Source organism: Anolis carolinensis, chromosome 5 (genome assembly GCF_035594765.1).
Source record: "Anolis carolinensis isolate JA03-04 chromosome 5, rAnoCar3.1.pri, whole genome shotgun sequence".
Classification (NCBI taxonomy): Eukaryota; Metazoa; Chordata; class Lepidosauria; order Squamata; family Dactyloidae; genus Anolis; species Anolis carolinensis.
Genome location: NC_085845.1, coordinates 173,783,244 through 173,806,108, shown reverse-complemented (window position 1 = coordinate 173,806,108; position 22,865 = coordinate 173,783,244). Strand labels below are relative to the sequence as shown.

At 42.5% G+C, this 22,865-nt stretch overlaps 1 protein-coding gene across 3 annotated transcripts; it reads left to right on the top strand.

Annotated features, from left to right (window-relative positions):
- Positions 1 to 29: 29 nt before the first annotated feature.
- On the top strand, positions 30 to 21,286 carry gga1 (golgi associated, gamma adaptin ear containing, ARF binding protein 1). 3 transcript variants are annotated; one of them, XM_062982970.1, is made up of 17 exons: positions 30 to 528; positions 2,686 to 2,770; positions 3,980 to 4,055; positions 5,066 to 5,149; positions 6,444 to 6,567; positions 8,617 to 8,717; positions 10,386 to 10,466; positions 10,866 to 11,003; positions 11,758 to 11,839; positions 12,484 to 12,591; positions 12,890 to 13,048; positions 14,940 to 15,004; positions 15,965 to 16,143; positions 16,256 to 16,560; positions 18,040 to 18,209; positions 18,724 to 18,834; positions 19,749 to 21,286. In XM_062982970.1, exons 1-17 carry the CDS (start codon positions 486 to 488, stop codon positions 19,857 to 19,859), a joined length of 2,022 nt encoding a protein of 673 aa, XP_062839040.1. In that variant the 5' UTR covers positions 30 to 485; the 3' UTR covers positions 19,860 to 21,286. The 3 variants fall into 3 exon arrangements, with proteins under 3 accessions (XP_062839040.1, XP_008108900.2, XP_062839041.1); XM_008110693.3 differs by having other exon boundaries at positions 37 to 528; positions 5,066 to 5,164; XM_062982971.1 differs by lacking the exon at positions 30 to 528 and adding an exon at positions 589 to 740 and having other exon boundaries at positions 5,066 to 5,164.
- The last annotated feature ends 1,579 nt before the right edge of the window (positions 21,287 to 22,865 follow it).

Here is a 22,865-nt window from a genome sequence, read left to right as displayed (position 1 = left end):
ACACCTGGAAGGCTCAAGTTTGCCCATGCCTGCTATAGCACAATTTGATGGCAATTCATTATGATACACTTCAGCGTTTCCTTGTTGTTGCTTTTTTGGACTTCAACTCCCAGAAGCCTCAACTGCCAGGAATTCTGGGACATGAAGTCCAAAAAAAGAACCTGAAGGTCTAAAGGTTGGGAACCACTAAACTATATCACAGGAATGGAGAAGACCCTCCTCGCTTTCCATGCAGCGCTTGGTGGCCGTTTGGAGCATGTTTACTCAAATGCCCACGGTCTTGTCGCCACTCTGTGACCCGGGAAAGGAAGCGGAAGATAGGCTCCGGTGGCCTTCTAGCCGCAACTTCCGCCTCTCTGTGGTTTCCAGGGCGGCCTGCTTGGGCGGTTGTTGGGGTGTCTCTTCGATGGCTTGGCGCCGCCGGATCGAGAAGCTAGGCGATTAATCTGAGAGTGCGGGACGGGGGCCAAGGGGCAGCCGAGCCGATGGAGCCCCGGATGGAGACGGAAACTTTGGAGTCGAAGATCAGTGAGTGGGAAGGGAGGCGGGTCCCCGTGGCGGCAGGGCCTGGAAGCTGTTTCTGCCCTTCCTCTCGCAGGCCCAGAGCCTCCCTCGCTCCCTGTCCCTGGAAACGTCACTGCTCCGACTAGAGCAGGCCCAGCGTGCGTCTACAGCAGGCATAGGCAAACTTCGGCCCTCCAGGTGTTTTGGACTTCAACTCCCACAATTCCTAACAACCGGTAGGCTGTGTGTTTTCTGGGCTGTATGGCCATGTTCCAGATTGTGAGTTCTGTTGGAAACTAGGCAAGTGGGGCTTATATATCAGTGGAAGGTCCAGGGTGAGAATAAGAACCCTTGTCTGTTGGAGGCAAGTGTGAATGTTGCAATTGATCGCCTTGATTAGCATTAAATAGCCTTGCAGCTTCAATGCCTGGCTGCTTCCTGCCTGAGGGACTCCTTTGTTGTGTGGTGTTAGCTGGCCCTGATTGTTTATTGTCTGGAATTCCCCAGTTTTTGAGTGTTGTTTATATACTGTCCCAATTTTAGAGGTTTTTTTAAAAATTCTGGTAGCTAGATTTTGTTCATTTTCATGGTTTCCTCCGTTCTGTTGAAATTGTCCACATGCTTGTGGATTTCAATGGCTTCTCTGTGTAGCCTGACATGGTGGCTGTTTGAGTGTTCCAGCATTTCTGTGTTCTCAAATAATATGTTGTGTCCAGGTTGGTTCATCAAGTGCTCTGCTATAGCTGACTTCTCTGGTTGGATGAGTCTGCAGTGCCTTTCATGTTCCTTGATTCATGTCTGGGCAATGCTGCTATGTTTGGTGGTCCCTATGTAGACTTGTCCACAGCAGCATGGTATAGGGTAGACCCCTGCAAAGGATCCCTCTTGTCATTTGCTGAACATAGGATTTTTTGAATTCTCTTAGTGAGTCTGTAGATAGTTTGTACCTTATGTTACTTCATTAGCTTCCCTATGCAGTCAGTGGTTCCCTTGATGTATGGTAAGAACATTTGTCCTCAGGGTGGATCTTTATCTTCACTCCTGTGGCTTATTCTTGGTCTTTCATTTCTTCTGATGTCTGTGGTGGAGTATCCATTGGCTTGTAGAGCCCAGTTTAGATTATTCAGTTCACCTTGGAGGAGGTAAGCTTCACAGATTCTTTTTGCATGGTCCACCAGGTAGGCTGTTCGGAATTGTGAGAGTTGAAGTCCAAAACACCTGGAGGCCCAAGTTTGCCCATGCCTACTGTAGCCCCTGTAGGGTTTTTTTTTTGTCTCCATGTCCATTCTCAGTCTCATTCATGTATGCGAAGCTGTCTTATATTAACTAAAACCTTTGCTCCAGTTTACAAATTATTATTTCTAATGGTTATCAGTAATGTACATTGGTCTCAAGTGGACCTCCTTCTGCAGTGCCTTCATATACAACAGTTTTTTAACTAAGTTGTTGAGAACTGAATCTGAAACCATTCTTTATGCAAAACACGTGCTTTCCACTAAGTTGTGTCTTCCCCTACCCATTATGTATGGTAGCATCATTGCAAAAGAAATCCATTTTCTTACTTCCTTTTTAGCACAAGTCTGTCTATGTGCAACAGATGAATATAGCACTGAACGAAACATGTAGAATAATCACAGGATACCTCAAACCTACACCTGTTGATAGACTCTATAAGCCAGCTGGCATTGTCCCCCCTGATATGCAAGAGGAAGTTGCTGCTAACTGTGAGAGAAATAAGGTTGTACACTATGAAAGCCATCCACTACATGGCTATCAGCCACTCTTAAATCAAGGAAAAACTTAATGAGAACCACCACTCCTCTTAATGTTCCCCCAGCAACAGCAAGAGTTTCCCTCTGGGCAGCTAAACTAGGAAATCCCAAGTGGATGCCCCCCCCCCCCAAAAAAAATGAGGAAGAATTGTTTAAAGCTACAGACAACGCAATTACTGTTGCCTGTTTTTGGTCTAAAATTATTTAGCCGCTTGTGTTCCCTTGACTTCACCAGTTTTATACTTCTTTATGCAATGCTTTTGACACAAAATAAAAAAAAACTTCCTTTTTTGTTGGGTATAGTTGACAAAGGGCCTGCAGAGATGTGATATCAGTTGTTCTTTAGTTCTGCGTGCAAGTAAAATCTTCTTTCATCATGGGACATTTTCTTTTTTCTCTCTCAATTCAGACAGAGCTACAAATCCTCTAAACAAGGACCTGGAATGGGACAGCATCAATGCTTTTTGTGATCAGCTTAATAAAGAATTAGAAGGGTTAGTATCCCAGACCCCTTTCATCACCTCAAAAAACTCCTCTGTGTTAATATTATCTGTGGCTAATGCTCAAGAAGTACCATATATACTCATGTATAAATCGACCTCATTTATAAGTTGAGGGCAGGTTATGGGGCCAAAATACATGGGCTTTGCAGTAGTCTCAGAAGCTTGCTCAGGAAGGTTTCCTAATCCTCTGCAGTAGGGGTTTGGTGCTTTGAAGAACAGTAGTGGACAGGAGAGAATGTCTCCATGCATAGTTACAAAGAATTATGGTCCTGCCCCTTAATTACATAGTTTGTATCATACTTTCAAAAGTGTGTCAAATGCTCTAGCTGTCTGTCAGCAGCAATGCCATTCCAGATAAGCAGGCAGCTTAAGCTGTTTCATGTAATGACATTGCCTAACCTCTAGATGTCCAGTGTCACTGCTACTAGGGCTCAGCTGAAACAGGAGGAGCAGGAGGATGCAGCAGTTGGCTTTTTACCTAAGCTTCTAGCCTGGGATGGCAAAGTGTAGCCTGTTGCCTATATGAGGCCTCCCAGAGGTCTTTTTTTTTTCAAAGAAGGGGGAGGGGTTGACCTAAATGCGCTCCTATTGGATGGGGGCATTTTAGCCATATATTTGGCTCTGAGCCATTTTAAGACCCAGAGAGACTTTTTTCAAATAAAAGTGATCTCTCGATGCTAGCTTTTGTTTAAAAAGGGTCTCTCCTGGGTTTCAAGTGTCCTGGGTAGTAAAGCATCTTAGAAATAACCCCCAACCTGAAAGTATTCAATTGTATTTGAGGGGGCATGAAGGGTAAGGCACTCCAATGTTTTTCTGAGGGCTAAAGCAGTCCCTTAGCATTCCACAATTGCTACCCTTATTCTAGACTAAAGGTGGAAGCTGTAGAGCTTTCCAAATATTACTAGGATACAATTCCAAGTAGGCCAGTCAGTGAAGTCAGTATTGAGAGATTTAATGCAGTAACATCTGGGAGGTACGTGTTGTCCAGTCCTGTTCTAGGCCATCTTAACATTCATTAGAGAGAAATGTCAGTAAGGCTCAATTGTGGCAGATGATTTATAAATGAACAATGAAATGCAAAAGTGAAAGCAAGATATGAGCAGTCCATTTGCCCCCACATATAGTAAAACTATGCTACTAGTAAAATATGAATCACAGTGGTGGATCCTTCAATAACAATTCCTGTGTTTTCCCATACAGCCCACCGCTTGCCACCCGGCTCCTTGCCCACAAAATCCAGTCTCCACAAGAATGGGAAGCCATTCAGGCTCTCACGGTAAGAAGTCATGAATTGCTGTCTCTCCCAGTTTAACTGAAGTCTAAATTAAAATCTGAAGTATTCAGATCACTGGATACAATCTTGGAATGGGCTAGAGAAGGTGTTGAAATCAGATTAATAGCATTTTCCTCCAAGACTGAAAGCTTTTTCTGAGGGCGATTGACTTCAACCTCAGAGAAAAGATACTGTCTACCTTTTTTTAATGGGGGTAGTTGGGATTTCAGAAAAGACATAGTTCCATTGTCCTTTGACTTTTTTCCTGATGATGCTTTTCACTGGCAACGCTTTCAGGAGTGATTTGAGGACCATTGGCCCATAGCAGAATTGTGGGGGCAAAAAAACAAAAGACTGAAATTATATTGAATGTCACAGCTCGCTTTTGGCATTATGAACACATTATTAATCCCCATGGCCAGTAAGTAGATTTTGGGATGGGAGATTGCACTGTGTCCTTGTATTATCCAGCTGATGCCGTCTAACTGAAACAAAGCCTTGGTGTGGAGGTGTGCCCACAGTGGCTAATCCTGCCTGAGTCCTAGTGGAATTCTTTTTTCATTAATTCCAGCCTTGGGAAATGGGAAGGATAACTTTTGAAAGACACCATAGGAAAACTGAAAATAAGCTTGCGTGGGATCGTATTCATAGCAATTGTGTGGGCAGACTTACTAGTCTGATTACAAAACAGCAGCAGAAGTAGAAATGGCTCACTATTGGGGCACACAAGGTGGGATTTGTGACAAGAATGTGAAACTGGAGGGCAATGGTGACCACTGCTTTCTCCTTGATTATTTTTGTACTTTTTTCAAAGGAGCAGGGGGCTTCTTTCTCCTTATTTGAAGAAACATGCTCAATGTCTTCTGATATTTATGCATTGCAAGATGTTGTGCCTATTCTCTTCTAAAAAGCGGCCTCATCTTCTGTTGAACTCTGAAACAGAGAATGGGATAATACAGACTTTGGATGCTTAGAATTCTTTACCCACTTCTCTGCTCTATTGCCCTGTGTAGGTGCTGGAGTCCTGTATGAAAAACTGTGGCAAGCGCTTTCATGACGAAGTAGGCAAGTTCCGCTTCCTTAACGAGCTTATCAAGGTAGTATCACCCAAGGTGGGTGCCATTACTGATGTAGCAGTATGAAAGATGGCAATGGGGTGGCCTGAAAATCTGGTTATTTCAATGTGCTTTTGACTAATTCAGCAGCCCTTTTACCTCCACCTATACCCAGCCACAGCACTTTATTACTGGCCCATCTTATTAGTGACCTTGCAGTATATTGCACATGTATAATTTATTTCCTTGCCTCCAAGTTGTGAACATGCCCGTTGCATCTGGCTATTGGTTATTGGTTGTTGCTGAGTTTATGCTTTTATGCTTTTTATATGTTTTTATTTATTAATTCATTGTAATTTAATGTATCTTATGGTATGTTGTTGTAATTTATTGTTGCATTACTGGGCTTGGTCCCCATGTAAGCTGCCCCGAACCCCTTCGGGAAGATGGGGCGAGATATAAGAATAAAGTTATTGTTGTTGCTGTTGTTGCTGCTGCTGCTGTTGTAGTTATTATTATTTGTTAGTGGGTTAAGCTGGGAGTTTTTCTACTGTGAAGCTTCAGCAGATTATTATTATTATTAGTAGTAGTAGTAGTAATAGTGGTGGTGGTGGTGGTGGTGGTAGTAGTATTTATACCCCACTTGTTCTCTGCCAAAGGAGATTCAAAGCAGCAAGCATTAAAAGCCATAACAATGTGTGAATTAAACCCTAACATTAAAATAGAATTGAATATAGATTTAGAGCAGTAGAAAGCAATTTGCAGATATGCTTTGATGACAGATGACAGAAGTAAGAAAGCTCTGTGGATCTTGAACTGTTTTCACATTTTTATGACCCTGCCAGAGCCATCCCAGCACTTCCAAATGAAATGGGAGAAAATGGTGGGTATTTAGTAGCATCACATTAAATTGCATACCTTACTGTACAAGATAATTTGCCTTATGAGTATACATTTCCCATTTTGATGGGAAACACTTAAAAATAAGCTTTCTCCCTAAGGAAGTCACAGAAATAGGCATGGGGACCATGGGACACATTTTTTTTTCTCATGCTTGCCCTAATTCATAGTTGTGTGCATAGGGCTGTAATATCTCCTGCCCCAGTATCTGTGTTTGGGCTGGAGAGTGAATTGGATTTAAATGGAGCTTTGCTTCATACTGCTGATAGTGCCATGATTGTGTGTGAACAGCTGTCATTTTCCTCGTCTTCCACCCACAATCAAGGATGTGAAATTTCACTTTGTGTTTTCTCCAGAGCCTACTCCCTTGGCCTGTCCTTTTCTCCTTTTGAATCCATTCATGTCTGATGCAGGTATGTGTTTGTCTGTCCATCAGTACCTAGGAACTAGGACTCCAGAGAAAGTAAAATCCAAAATCCTGGAGCTGATGTATAGCTGGACATTAGGGCTGCCCCATGAAGTGAAGATTACAGAGGCTTATCAAATGCTGAAAAAACAAGGTGAGAGATCCTTCCTTAATCCTAGAATCGTGACTTGGCTCCTGCCTTTCTGTGTGCTGAAGCTGAAGGATGTTGCTTACCAAGTTGGGCTGACATTTGGCCTGTTTGTTATGGACTGCACCACTGTAATACAAGACCTCGAATTAGCTATGCAAGTCTTGAAGGTAGAGTTCAGTCCTCCTTGTTATTTATATTGTATGCTTAGCTTTCCTTCAAGATTTGTCTGGCCATTTAAAAGACAGATTGTTTGAATTTTATCTATACTTATTCCTATTAGTATTCTTTACACACATCCTTGCCTACCTCAGCCCACTGTTGTGATATAATTTATTAGGCTTTTAATGTATTAATGTATTATGTTTTAACTGGCATTTAGGTTATACTTGGTTTAAGTTCTGTTGTTTATAGGTTATATTTAGTTTAGTTTATTTCATGTTTTGTTGTTTATTTGCTTCTGGCATTGAATGTTTGCCATTTTTGTTATACAGTAGAGTCTCACTCATCCAAGCTAAACGGGCCGGCAGAAGCTTGGATAAGCGAACATCTTGGATAATAAGGAGGGATTAAGGAAAAGCCTATTAAACATCAAATTAGGTTATGATTTTACAAACTAAGCACCAAAACATCATGTTATGCAACAAATTTGACAGAAAAAGTAGTTCAATACGCAGTAATGTTATGTTGTAATTACTGTATTTACGAATTTAGCACCAAATATCACGATATATTGAAAACATTGACTACAAAAATGGCTTGGATTATCCAGAGGCTTGGATAAGTGAGGCTTGGATTAGTGAGATTCTACTGTACTTTGGAAACCACCTTGAGACCCTCCAGGGAGAGAGGGCGGGATGTAAATAAAGTTTTTTTATTGTTGTTGTTGTTGTTGTTACGAAAATTGTGCAAATAGTGCATGAAAGCATACAAAAATACTATCTAGAACACTGCTTCTTACAGAGTGGATTCCAATCCCAAGAGGGATCCTCTTAGCTAAACATTAAAGGTAAAGGTTTTCCCCTGACGTTAAGTCCAGTCTTTTCTGACTCTGGGGGTTGGTGCTCATCTCCATTTCTAAGCCGAAGAGCTTAGCCGTAGACACCTCCAAGGTCATGTGGCCGGCATGACTGCATGGAGCGCCGTTACCTTCCCGCCAGAGCGGTACCTATTGATCTACTCACATTGGCATGTTTTTGAACTGTTAGGTTGGCAGAAGCTGGAGCAAACAGCGGGCACTCACTCGGCTCCCGGGATTTGAACCTGGGACCTTTAGGTCTGCAAGTTCAGCAGCTCAGTGCTTAAACACTTCGCCACCGGGGCTCCAGCTCAACATTGGGGTCCTGAAAAAGTTGACAGCAGTAAAAAGTTTGTGAACATCAGCTAGTGGCTGTTTTAGATATTTACTTGGATCTGTAATGCAGTTTTTACAGTGGACTCTGCAGAAGATGCTTCAGTTGTACTTCATGAAAATGAAAATCATCCTGTTTAGCAAGCCTTGAAAATGCTGATTTATTATCAGTAAATGTTTGATTTTTATACCTGTTTTATATACTTTTATATCTGGGATCACATAAACATTTATAGGGCTGAAAGGGATTGCAAGTGGAAAAGTTTTAGAAGCCCTGATCTAGAAAACAAAGATTTCTCTTTCATTCTTCTTTTTGAATGTTTTGAGTTTTTGATGATTGCCACTTCTAATTCCCCTTACAGTAGGCGAGCAATGGAAATGGCAGATGTTGTCAGACTGTAATTCCTTGTCAGAACTAGCCAGCATTGCCATTGGCTGAGGAATGTCGTGGTTGGCCACATCTGGAGGCCAGATGTTACCCATCTCTGCTCTAGACCTTGGACTGAAACTATCACAGCAATTTGAGAGCAGACAGGAGCAAGTTTCAGGAAGCAATTGTGAATAGTACGTTAAAAGCTGTGCTTTGTAGAGGAGGGTTTATGCTAAAATGTGATCTACAAAAAAAGCTGAAATTTCACACTTCAGGAGATTTGCATGGCAGATCATGGAGGAAGAGTGTTCTAAAGCTTTGCCTTTCCTTGCAGGGATTGTAAAATCTGACCCAAAGTTGCCAGATGATGCACCTTTCCCATTGCCTCCTCCAAGGCCAAAGAATGTAATTTTTGATGATGAAGAGAAGTCCAAGGTATTATTATTATCATTTTTATATTAATTTTTACCCCGTTTTATCTCTACCTAAGGAGACACAAAGGTAGCTTTGAATCAGATGGTAAAGCTGCAAGTTTTGCTTATGTATCAAAGCTTTGTGATGTTCAGGTTTCTTAATGCAGCTCGTTGCTTGGAGGAAAAGGGCATGCTGGGAGATGAAAGCAGGACTCTTGATATCTGTTGAGGACAGCAAGCACAAATTGTTTTCAGTGTAGTTTAGATAGGGCTAAGTTGTACTGGCTGTGGGGTAATAAGAGTAAAATCTTAGCTGGTCATAAGAAGGATTGGCAAAATGATGATTCTGTCCCTCATACATAGCTGGACTAATGGCCTGTCTAGTTTAATATTCTATTGATGACGTCAGTGAGAAAAAAGCACATCAATGTGGAAGAATTGGGGATAGCTATGAAGAGGTGTTTCATTATTAGTATAATGTAATTTAAGCCACAGCCACTTCAAAAAGGTCTCATAGTTAAGATAAATGGCTTAATCACTACACATGTCTACCTGAATGTTAATTAAATTGGAATGTGTAAAAAGAAATTTATTTACTGTTATCATATAGCAAGAGAGCTACCTTGGATCCCATCCTTGGGAAAAGGCTGGGTATAACTTCAATATACAGGCAGTCCCTAAGTTACATACAACCAGAACTGACTTTTCAAGATACGGGCATAGCTGGCGCACAAATTTTAATTGTGCAAATTGTGCCACGGCCGACACCTCGACCTCCAGGTTTAGCAATGAATCCAGGAGGACCCCCAAGCTGCGGACCTGTGATTTTGGGGCGGGGTGGGTTCAATTTCCATTTGTTTGTCCTCATCCAGTCCATTTCAGGGGAATTGTTACCCCATCCAGCACAGGATGCCATCCTATATCCTGATCTGTGTTGCGACTGACCAGGAGGACCTCCATCTTATCTGGATTCAATTTCAATTTGTTTGTCCTGATCCAGTGCATTACTACTGACAGGCATCAGTTCAGAGACCAGTATTTTCTGTTGGTCATGGAGGTTCTGTGTGAGAAGTTTGGCCCAATTCTATCAGTGGGGTTCAAGAGGCTCTTTGATTGTAGGTGAACTATAAATCCCAGCAACTATAACTCCCAAATGCCAAGTTCTGTTTTCCCCAAACTCCACCAGTGTTAAATTTGGGCATATGGAGTATTTGTGCCAAGTTTGGTCCAGATCCGTCATCCACAGTGCTCTCTGGATGTAGGTGAACTACAACTCCAAAACTCAAGGTCAATTGCCCACCAAACCCTTCCAGTCTTTTCTGTTCTGTGTGCCAAGTTTGGTTCAGTTCCATCGTTGATGGAGTTCAGAATGCTCTTTGATTGTAGGTGAACTATAAATCCAAGCAACTGCAACTCCCAAATGACAAAATCAATTCCCTGCCCCCAACCCCACTAGTATTCAAATTTGGGTGTATCTGGTATTCGTGCCAAATTTGATCCAGTAAATGAAAATACATCCTGCATATCAGATATTTACATTACAATTCATAACAATAGAAAAATCACAGTTATTAAGTAGCAACAAAAATAATTTTATGGTTGGGGGTCAGCACAACATGAGAACTATATTAAGGGGTCGCGGCATTAGGAAGCTTGAGAACCACTGCCTTAGAGCTATGTGCTTTTACAGATGCTGGCTCGCCTGCTCAAAAGCTCACATCCTGAGGACCTCCGGGCTGCCAACAAACTCATCAAAGAGATGGTACAGGAGGTGAGGCTTTGTTGAAAGAAGGATTCCCAGCTTCATCTGTGTTTGTATCATTTGTATGTTACTGTTTTCTTGTGCAAAATGGATATCTGGAATGAATGTAAAATGATGATGTGCTTGAATTTTTTTACCAGCTGCAAGTGGAGTCTTTTCCATTATGAGAGTGAGAAGGGTGCAGGATTATGAGATCAAAAAATAAATCTTGCTGCCAAAGTGAAAGTAGATAAAATAGTTTTCTTAAGATGTATTTTTATGATATAACCCAGTTTCAATTATACCATTTTGGGGCGGTGGGGGGAGTACAAGTCAAGAAAGCCAGGCTGTTTGTATTCAAGCATTCCAGCCACTATAAGGAGCATGGAGGAAATGCAGTAGCTGTTTCCCCTCTTCCTGTTCTTTCAGGACCAAAAACGGATGGAGAAGATCTCCAAGAGAGTAAACGCCATTGAAGAAGTCAACAACAATGTCAAGCTGCTGACAGAGATGGTGACTAACTACAGCAAAGGAGAGACAACAGAGAGCAGTGAGGACCTCATGAAAGTAAGGGAAGGAGCTGTGTTAATTGTGGGGATTAATTAATGGTAGCAGTTATTGCAGGAGGTTTTCAAATATGTATGTGTGAAAGCATGTGTGTTATCTTTCCCACCTATATAACTTTTTCTGCTCTTTCATGCAGTGTGCATTTATAAGGTAGTGTTCAAAAGCTTCTGATGTGAAACTAAAGTTTCTCCCTTAACAAAGCCAAACAACTGGAAGCAATAAAATGAACTTCCCATGGTTTAATTTAGGGGAAGAGCTTTGCATACAACCAGCCAGATACAAATGTTTTGTGAAGGAAATTTAAGTGCAGACAACTTAATAAGATTGTGGTGTAATCCAGAAGTACAATCCATTCAGTCATTATTTGCATTCTGCAAATGGGGACCTAAAGCTGAAAGACACAACTTGCTGCTTCTGCATAATTATTCTGTCATATTGGCCCAAAATATGCTCTCAGTACTGAGGAGTTTGTCTGTATTGTTCTTGTCCATTCTGATTCCCCTTTGTTTTCCTTATTCTTCTTTTTAATGATGTGAAACAATCTGATGATTCCTAACCATTTTAATATTTATTTATTTTTATCCTGTTTTTCTTCCATGGGTGGGATTCAAAACGGCGTACACAAATATCTTTACATCACAAATATCTTTAGGACAGAACGAACCCACTATTGTCTTTATTGAATAACAAAATATACTCCTGAGCCTAGCCATGCATTTCATGATGACTGAATCTCATTGCCTCTCTACTACAGGAGCTGTACCAGCGCTGTGAACGCATGAGGCCCATGCTTTTCCGGCTTGCCAGTGACACAGAGGACAATGATGAGGCACTAGGTAAATGCACTCAACTTTATTTTGATGATGACACCAGGATCCAGAGGCACAAAGCTGGTGAATGCCAGTTGCAGAGGAACATAATGTGCTCATGTACTATACATGAGCTTCATAAAAACATCAAATTATACACTGTAGTATTTAATAATGAACAAAGTAGTCTTTGGATTGATCCAGCATGCTTGCTGTGTTTTTATTTCTATGCAGTTTCACCATTCCTACAGTGGCCTAGATCAGTGGTTCTCAACCTGTGGGTCCCCAGATGTTTTGGCCTTCAACTCTCAGAAATTCTAATAGCTGGTAAACTGGCTGGGATTTCTGGGAGTTGTAGGCCAAAACACTTGGGCCTACAACTCAACACAGGTTGAGAACCACAGGCCTAGATCCTTAAAGTCTTTCTATTCATGGTGGATAGGCATTTACAAAAGATTGTACATTTCATAAACAATTTCATACCAAACATTGTTTGCTAATATGTTTATATGTATTTACTTGTTTTCTATGTAAAAGGCCTATGATCTAAGCATTAAATAAATTCAATTTAATATATTTATCTGTGTGATAAATAATAACAAGTTTCAGAGTAATGTTTATGTGGGACATTTGGATAGTCTGTGAAGCTGTGTTCTTAACCTCTCTTGCAGCAGAAATTTTGCAAGCCAATGACAACTTAACACAGGTGATCAATCTCTACAAGCAGGTTGTGTCGGGTGAGGAGATCAATGGTGAGACTCAGGCTGTTCCTCTCCGAGGTAAGGAAATTAGAGAATGGGGATAGTTTCTCCTAAAGGAAAGGTGTGCTTGATGCTTTTCCAAGTAGAAACCTGACAGTGAGGTGCTACAGGATGAAAGTAGGTTCAGTACACAAACAAAATTAAAAGAAGAATCAGCATTACCTAGCGGGCAGAAGACCTTAGGCTGAATTAGCCACGCACTAGTAAGGAACACAGGGTGGAACAAGTTACTGACAACCTAATGGACTGGTTGCTGAGAGTCATGGTTTCCTGCCCCACAGTTCATCTTGGCTATGGGTTGTGTGTCTTCCCACAGGCAGCACTTCAGCACTTTTGGATCTTTCAGGGCTGGAGATGGCAACCCCAAGTCCTTCCTATCCAGCCATACCAACCTTCTCAAGTGGTGGCTCAGCAGCTTCTGTACCAGAGTCAAGTAGCTCTGTCTCTTTGCTGGACGACGAACTCATGTCTCTAGGTGAGTCGCAAAATGAAAGACGACCAATACAAAGCAATGTAAGGAATGCATCATCTCAAGTGGAAATATGTTTGCTGTTATGGGAACTAATATGAAGTTAGCCAGTTTCTCCTGCTTTGCAGACGAACAAAGTCCCTGTCATCTCAAAAACATGTCTTGCTGGAGTATGTCTGATGCTCAGGTACATGACAGGCCTTTCTGCATATCTACTTCCTTTTTCTGAACCAAGCCTCACAACTGAGTGACAGTTTTGGACTACAAATTTTGTGTATACTTCTGAATTGTACTGGCTGTTTCCTTTTTAAGGTTATTTGCCATATTGGAACAATCAGTGACAAATTAATCCCCTTTATATTTGTGGCAATAATGTGTACATAAAATAAAACAAATTAGCAGCTGTGGGTCATCATAAGCCTAAATATATTGATCTACTGGTTATCTCAGGAATTCAGCCATACCTGTTTTTGGAGTGTAGTTTTTCATGTAGGGAAAATGTACTGGATCAATTGCTAAGTTTAGATTTGAGCCAGAACCCTTCTTGATGACTTACGATGGCATAACAGAGGTTTAAAATACCTTTAAATACCTTATCCAGGAATGTGCAGCATCTCTCTGCACATTGGCTCTCCTCCAGCTGTGTAATGACAGCCAGAAGGCAGCCAGGTACAGCTTACTCAGCCAGTCCAGCTTGAATCATAAAGCCAGGAAAGGGAGCAGCCTTTGCCCCCTTCTGTTGAGTATGCCGGAGGTCCACGAGGGCAAAGGCTGCTCCCTTCTCTCGCTGTACAAAGGGCACACAAAGGAAGCTCTGCCCAGCTCCTCCCTGTAGCTGTTTGGCTGCTGGGAAGGATGTCCTCAGGACTCACCTGGCTTGCTCTGCATAGCTGTAGAAAGGGTTAGCTTTCACTATCTCGGTCAGCACTCCAGTAGAATTTCTGCAATTATGAAGCTATTTCGGAATACTGATTCAGATATTTTTTTTTGTATTGTCAGCTCATACAGATACTTTTCTTTATCTTCCATGTACATGAAAGTGACAGTTAAATATGCCAGTGCTGTACAAAGAACTAGAAATTATAACAGATTGCAGTCAGCAGATTCTACAATAGGCCCCCCTCATTTGAGAGTTTAATGTTTGTGGTTTTGATTATTTGCAGATTTGATAAATAAGTTATCTCTAGGAATGTCAAGTTTTCCCAGTGGAACTATATGATAATTTCTACCAGTCATGCTGGGAGACATAAAAATTCCAAGAAAAGCCACTTCCAAATTTTAATTACCGTATCTCCTTACTTTTAGGATCCTGCTGCTTGGATCCTAAATAAACGAACAAGTGCCTTCTTAAGGTGTTAAGATATTGAGGAGAAATCTATCTTAACAGATGTTTGTAAAATACAGAAACATAACATAGTATATGGATGTAAAACATCTTCTGTACTTCAGGATCAACACATGCAAGATTATTTAATGTAGGTAAATATATGAGTTAGCTTCTTGAAAGTACATTTGAAATACTCAGTTTGGATTACAAGGATGTTTTTCCCTCATGCTTTTAGTATATTGTCATTTTTTGTGGGAACAGACATTTGAATCCTAGTTTGCATCAGAGCGTAGAGCTACGATAGACTAGTTCCTAGGCCCCATAATGTCATTGTGAAGGCTGTAGGCTTACTCCTCCGATGTGAGTCTAAATTCCTCAGCAGAGTGAAGACTCAGATCCCAATATCTATTGTATTTGCCTAAAGTCATTCAGTGGGGTTCCATGACTGAGCAGGGATTCAAATTCTGGTCTCTCAAACTCCTTGTCCAATGTTCAAACCACTACACCGCATCGGAACATACTTAGAATAATGGAATACTTTGTCATGCCAGCTTTTTTCATCTGCTCTAGGGCTTAATGACCCAGCAACTCCTTCAGCCCATGGTACAGATAACAGTGGTTGGAACAGTTTCCAGGTAAGGGGCTTAATCATGGGAAAACATTGTAAATACATTACATTAGGTGAACTTATGTGGTTTTTTGGACTCCGATTGAATAGTTGAAGCTGAAGTTTTGCATTTCCCAGCTTTGTTTGGTGTTGTAGTTCATAACACCAGGAATGTCATAAAGATTATTACCTGAAGAGTAACTTTTATGAAAGAAATCCGGTAATATGTGAGGTGGTTCTCAGCATCTGCTTCAGTTCCAAGCTGTGGAAGAAGGGAAAGATTGAAGCTCATGTCAGATTGCGTTAGGCCTTGAAAACATAGTCATCTAGATGTTCGATTCCGATTTTTATTGATCATTGCCAGCCAACTCGACAGTGCTGTTTAATGGGAGCACAGTTTGCCCTACTATCGTCAGTACAGGTGAAACAAGCCTCTTGATTTCCACCAGTGGTCTATGTTGGAGGAAGGAAGGAACCTGCTTTCTTAGTGAGAAAATGCAAGCATCTCTGTGGAATAGTTAAGTCTCTTCTGATTGATGCTGTCCACCTTTCTCAAAGACTTAGATGCAAATTGAGCATTGCTGTCAAGACTTAGAAATGGAAAGGCCTCATTTATTTTGGAATGCACATTGATTTCTGACTAATGTGACATTGCTATAGCCATGTTTTAGGCCCATAATTTAGTTCAAAACTATGTTGTTTAAGAGATGCAGTAAAATCCATAGCACTCCTTGAGTTGCGCAGAAACGTAGCTCTCATGCTAGTCTATGTTGGTAATGTAGAGTTCTTTGGACTCTCTTCAGAAAACATCTGGGCAGACTGGAGCAGTTTTCAGGTTTTGTGTGTATGTAGTGGCCGTGAATTTTACTGTGCTCTGTGTATAGGGTGGTAATATCTCCTGTCAGGGGAGATTAGCTGGTTTGGCTGTGGTGAGCCAGCTGGTTTAGTGGCTTTTAAAATCATGTTTACCTTCTGTTCTTTGTTGCAGTCATCTGACAGCCCTGAGCTTGGTATCCCTTCGGTGCCAGCAGCTTCCGCAGGGAAAGCTGACGTTGGACTGCCTGCGCCAGCACCTCCTGCTTCTACAAGTGGCATGGATGACCTGGACCTACTGGGCAAAACTCTGTTGCAACAGTCTCTGCCCCCAGAGTCTCTGCAAGTCAGATGGTAGGAAGTGAGGCAGGGAGTGACTCCTTGGAGGGAGTAACCCCCAGATATGGTGGGGCAAATCTCCTCACTCCCTTCTCTTGATATCATGTGTCTCTTGCCTGCCTTGCAGGGAGAAGCAGCCTCTGCCCCGGTTAACACTGCGTGACCTCCAAAACAAAAGCACTTCCAGCCCCCCCAACAAGAACACTTCCAGCCCTTCTGGGGGCACCAGCAGCACCACACCCCTCTTCCCAGGCCTACCTCCAAACCCTCCGACCACTCTGCCCTTGGAGCAGCCAGCACCAATTGCCATCCCTCGAGGGTTGCCAACACCTTCTGGAGCCACCATTCCCCCAGCAGGCCTCCCCACTGCCACCTCCCCACTGGAATTCTCTCTGGCGAATGTCACTGTGCCTCTGGAATCTATCAAACCAAGTGAGTTTGGGCAAAGGCTTGTTTGTTTGTTTCTTTCCCAGTAAGTTGGAGAATCCTACATGTCTCTTCTTCAACTCCACTTTGTCTTCATATTTGATCTGTGAAGTAGTTCAGGATGTGGGAGGGTACCTGACCCAGTATGGCCCAATGAGTTTAATTGATTAGCCAGGACTACACCCTGGATCTCTCAAATCCCACTCCATTATGCCACAATGTGCTACAATGGTTCTGCTGTTGGCTGAATGATAATGATACCTTGAAACATTTGATTTGGGTCAGTTATTTTGAGGCGGCAGTGGGGAACCAGCCGAAGTCCAACAGCATAATGCTTCTGTCCCTTCAGCCCTCTGAGATCACTGATCCCTGAACTTGAAGCACCATCTGGAGGTTTTTAAGCTGGTGCTTCTGTCAAAAGGACAAGTTCCCATTATGCAAAAAAGTAAATGAATTATGAAGCCAAATGATGCAGAGGCAACCAGGGCAGGGGACATCTCTTATTTTATTGTAGATAACATGGGATACAGGCCCCCGTTTGAAAACAAGCAAATGTGAGTAGATCAATAGGTACCACTCTGGCGGATAGGTAACGGCACTCCATGCAGTCATGCCAGGCACATGACCTTGGAGGTGTCTACAGACAACACTGGCTCTTCAGCTTAGAAATGGAGATTAGCACCATCCCCAGAGTTGGACATGACTTGACTTAATGCCAGGGGAAAACTTGTACCCTTTACTTTTAACATGGGATACCACTTGCCTTGCTCTATTCTGCTTCTCAATTAGGAGCATAATAAAGTCCTCAGACATTCCCCTCCCTAGCGCTACTAGTATTCTCTGTCATATTTGTTGAAGAAATAGATCTTAGATAGCAATGAGACAGTTTTAGTGGACTAGTAATTCTTCCTCACAGCAAGGATTGGACTGGTGAGGAATATTATTCCTTTTGTGTCCTAGGTCTGTAGCCCAGAAGTGGGAAGAGCCTATACTAGCAGAGGTTGTCATGTGCCCCATCACAGTATTTGATTATAGCTAAGTGTGCCTCTCCTTGGTACCATCCACGAACCAAAGTCAAATAGCAAAGGTATATGATAGAAATCTCATTTGATAGCTTACTTAGGTTGCATTCCTTCTGCCTAGAAAGAGATCAGAATCCAAACTTGATGTGTTCACAGACTGCAAAACATTTTAAATTCCCCCCCAAACTTTAGCCACCAAAGTTAAGATGGAAGGAGATTATTGTTTTCCACTATTTCATCAGCCCATTTTTATATCTTCTTAATAATAATTACCACCAGTCTTTCAGAGGAAGTGGTTAACTGACTTAGATTGCATTAAATAGATTTTATAAAGAGTTTTTGAACTTGGTTGTGATCTGGAGTAGGATGGATATAATGAACCAGCATACTGAGTGTTTTCATCTGTGTAATGATCCAATCCTTTCCCTCTTGTGTTTTATGCTCTTGCTGGTATTTTCTCTAGGTAGCATCCTTCCTGTGACTGTGTATGACCAACATGGCTTCCGTGTCCTCTTTCATTTTGCCAAGGACTCTCTACCTGACCGGCCTGATGTCTTGGTGGTGGTTATCTCCATGCTCAGCACAGCCCCCTTGCCCATCAGGAACATCATCTTTCAGTCTGCAGTACCCAAGGTATTATCTTCATGGTGGGACAGAACATCTCTCTGGTATTTAGCTGATTGGGGAAGATAGCAAGCCAGCTGCTAATCTTAGAAGTGACTCATTACTGTTCCTGCTCAGAGCCTGAGCTATAACTTAATGGAGGAGAAAATATTTTGCATTCACAGGGTTCTAGGTCCATTTTCTGACATCTCCTTTTAAAAGGAGAATACTTCTGTCTGAAATCCTGGAAGGTCACTGCCAGAGTGTGTCTCATTAGAATGATCTCAGACAGCAAGGTGGTTGTGGAGGGGAGAAGTTTATTTGGAGAACCATGGTGATTGGATTGAAAACCATTTGTTGGGTTAAGTAGACCAGTTGTCTGATTCATCTTTATGTATTGATCTACTGTATATGTATCTCCAAGTCACCTGCTGACTTACAGCAACCCTATGAATTCCATAGTATTTTCTTAGATAAGTAACATAGAGATGTACTCTTTAACAATGAAGCCATCGAATCATTCTATATGTTCTGATTTCTGCAGGTGATGAAGGTGAAGCTGCAGCCACCCTCCGGAACAGAACTCCCAGCATTCAATCCTATAATGCCCCCAGCGGCAATTACTCAAGTCCTCCTGCTTGCTAACCCACAGAAGGTAACAGCTCCCCTCTAGAAAGTAGAGTAAGCTATTTCTTCCTTTAATTTTGTGTCTGTTTAACTACTGCCCCACAAGCTTTTTCTGTGCAATCAGGCTTTCCTTGGAATGAGGGATGCAGAACTTCTGTAAAATTTTTTGGACTGCAACTCCATCCCTGATTCTAGTTTCTTGAAATGGAAGACCCAAACATCTAGAACAGGAGTAGGAATCATACAGACTTTGAGTGGTCACTTGACTGTTTTTTGTGGCCACTGAAGTCCCCAGTGGCGAAGTGTGTTAAAGTGCTGAGTTGCTGAACTTGCAGACTGAAATGTCCTAGGTTCAAACCCCAGAAGCGGCGGGAGCGGCCGCTGTTAGCTCCAGCTTCTGCCAACCTAGCAGTTCGAAAACATGCAAATGTGAGTAGATCAATAGGTACCGCTCTGGTGGGAAGGTAACGGCACTCCATGCAGTCATGCCGGCCACATGACCTTGGACAATACCAGCTCTTCGGCTTAGAAATGGAGATGAGCACCAACCCCCAGAGTCGGTCACGACTGGACTTAATGTCAGGGGAAAACCTTTACCTTTACCTTTAAAGTCCCCAACATCCCTCAGTTTATTTTATTTCAACATCAGAATAAGGGATATGATTTTTCACTAATTTTGACACACACACATGTACATCTCTTGTTTTAGCAAGAAAAAAAACTTCACCAGAATTTTAAAACCTAGCAGTGCCCTTCCAGCTACTTTTAGTTTCACTGAGAGTAGCTTGTGCAGTTGCATTCAGCATTGTTAATGAGAAATGGCTCCTGTATCCTCCAAAGTTAACCACAAGAGGTATTCCACTTCTGCCTTAGCAGGAAGCCTCAAGATTGCCATAGACTCCTCCTGCTTCTTTAACTGTTGTACATCTTCCCTCTGACCAGGAAAAAGTGAGGCTACGATACAAGCTGACTTTCACCATGGCAGACCAGACCTACAATGAAATGGGCGATGTGGACCAATTCCCCTCTCCAGAATCATGGGGAAACCTCTAGTGCTGTCGGTGGTATCAGACGTCTAAGGATCCTGCCTTCCTGGGGCTGGCTAGTACTTTGGACTCTGCTCTCAGACTGGAATGCTGGCAGTCGGCAGTATGCTGCGGGTGAAGGATAGCAGGCAGGCAGAGGGAAAAGAAGGGAGATGCCTGTCTTGGGGTTGGTGGGGCAGGAATGATTGAGGGAGTTGTTCTCTATTCTTCTAACTTGATTTCTGGGGCCCTGCCCTTATCTTGATCTTCCAGTTGCACTTTTCCTTTCAATGGAGTGGTGGTCATGATCAGTTGAAGCTGACTCTGAGAAACCAGGCTCCAGGGCCCCATTCTTACCTCTCCCAATGAAGTTATATTGGATCTTACACCTTCCCACCCATCTGCTCTTTCACACTTGAGGACAGTAGGTTGATAGTTAGGGTGAGGCCATTTGTTTTTGTTTTTTTCAGTTTCCATCCAAACTGCACCAGGCGGCCTAGTTGACCCATTCACATAGCTTGGGGCTATCCTGATTTGGGTCTGTTATGCTTATGAGGTCTTTATCTCTCCAGGGCTGCATAATGGGTGCAGGCTAATTCCCTTCATGCTTACTGAGCCACAGTGAGTGGAGTAGCGATTGAGCAAATAAACTGGGCAAGAAGGAGTGGTATGTAGTGTGCCTAGTCGAAGATGCCTTACCCGAAAAGAGGAGTTGTGGTAGCTTTATTGTGCAGTTATAAGAAGGATGTCTGGAGACAGTTCAGTCCCATACTTTCCTCTGCTGAGGAGAGACAGACGGTGCAATGAGGAAATTCAGAGAAATGGATTCCACTTCAAGAACTGTGTCCACTACATTGTACATAAAGCTCCACCACCTCTTTGTCTTGTGGATTTCAGTAGCCCAGCCTCTATGGCCCTCCAGGAAGCAACACTGGGAGGAAAGGTGTTGCCAGAACCATATCTATTCCCTCTCAGATTATGGCTGCCTCCTTCTCTTTCAGTTGCTCCCAAGAGCTGTATGGCTAGCATGGCCTCATCATGAGCAAAGTACATATGGAAATGCTCTGGAATGAGGACAAAATCTAGTTACTTGACAGCCTACTCCTAGGGAGTCAGAATTAACCTTTGTGGGCAAATACTGGGTGGGACTGTGGTAGAGAAGGATATTTTTACCCACATGGGTCCTGCCTCACATCTGACAGTGACAGCCTGTGTTTTGGTGGGAAGGCCTTTCTGAAGTGGGATTCTGCTGCGACTGGATAACTTTACTCTCTGGTTATCTTTGCCCTCTTTTTCTCTCTCTCTCTAGATTTGGATCAGTTTGGTTCTTGAAACAGACTTTGTACATATATATATTTTGGTGCACATTCTTGCACATGGAAAAGGACTTTAAAATAGACTGTGTGAAATCTGCTGTACTAATGGGAAATAAAAAGAATTCTTCCCGGAAATGCATCTTAGGTTTCAGAACCAATTGAAGTAATAGCATGAGGGAACCAAGGATTAACTGTATTTTTGTGCCCCATGTATCTCTGACTTCTAAACCTGTCTTTCCTCCATTTGCAAGGTTCTCCTGAAAGATCAGTGTCAAGGTCATAACTATTATGATTCAGACACCACTGTCTTGGGCGCAAAACCGTTAGAATCTGCGCTCTTAAAAAAAAAAAAGTTCAGTGCTGAAACAAGTGAATTGTATGGTCTAAATCAGGAGTGTCCATCTCAGTTGCACCAAGGGCCACATCAGCCTTTGGTTGCCTTCAAAGGGACATTTGTAATAGTAAGATTGTAGAAATGTAACTATGTTGCCCTGGCATTTAAATCCTCAGGCCATATAAAATGATGTGGGCCACATTTGGCTTGTGGGCCTTGGGTTTGATACATGTGGTCTAGATAATATAAACTTGCTGCCTATCCTTTTTTCTAATAATATATACTGTGTGTTATTGGTTGCTATCAGAGCAATATTTCCCCCTGCTTCAGTCTCATGTGTGTACAGTCTTAAGTAGACTACTTTAAGAAAAGGGGATGGGAAAGTGTTGGCTTTCCAGGTGCCTGGGAATAGAAATTGCCACTGGCCATAGAGTGTCAGAATGTTAGGAGTTGTGTACCCAAAGGACAAAACATTTCATAGCCTTGCTTAAACTGGAGCAAGGACAAGATTCTTCAGATATTGAAATCCACATCTACTCATTTGTACAGTGTGCTTGTGGAATACTCATAGCTCTAGCTGTAGTTCCATGCTCACTTCAAAAACCATGCTGGAGGTCTAGTGTACTTAATATTGTAGAGCATATGGTACTCCCCTGTGCCCCCCCCCCCCGAAATATAGACACTATTCTCCATTGTTTAGGAAAGCCCAATTACCAGTGCATTGAAGGAATAACAACAGCAACTGCCATTTGTAGTCATCCATGCTTCTGTTCTTCTCTCAATACCTGTTTCAGTGCCAGGAAGATACAAGTATGCCTATGCCAGCCATGGTTGGCCCCCATGATCAGTGTAGTAAGGGACTGATCTCTGCAATAGTGAGAGCCAAGTATTTCTAAACTAGTGGAGGCTTGCAGTTGCTCTGAGTGCTACCAACATATTCACCATGCAAACTGTCAACTCCTTCCTCTCCTTACAGGCAGCTGAGTCGGAGCTCAAACTGCGGTCTGCTCTGTGCATGTTAATAGCCCACACTTCCTCTTCCCCGCTTCCCACTCCTTTTTTGCAGGGGCCTCTGCAGCAGTAATTGCTGCTGTGTGCCGCAGAGCTGGATTGGGGGGGGGGGGGAATGCTCCAGCTGCTGGGGAGGGGGTTTAGCAGGAACAGGAGGCCCAATAGGGGTTTTATTTGGAAGACTTCATTGTGCTTCTGCCCCCCCCCCCCAAAGTTAGAAGCTAATGTGAAAGTCATGCCCATCTTCTAAAATCCTGACAGACCACATTTTGTTTTCAATGTTCCTGATGGCCATGCAATGCAACTCTTGCTTGAACCCAATTTGCTAGCCTTAAACTGGAGTAGATCTACTCATTCAGTTGCTGGATGGTAA

Coding starts and splice junctions, on each gene's coding strand:
- gga1 (XM_008110693.3), top strand. CDS start 486: ATGGAGCCCCGGATGGAGACGGAAACTTTGGAGTCGAAGATCA. Junction 4,056..5,065: donor AAGCCATTCAGGCTCTCACG/GTAAGAAGTCAT, acceptor TGCCCTGTGTAG/GTGCTGGAGTCCTGTATGAA. Junction 12,592..12,889: donor TCAGGCTGTTCCTCTCCGAG/GTAAGGAAATTA, acceptor GTCTTCCCACAG/GCAGCACTTCAGCACTTTTG.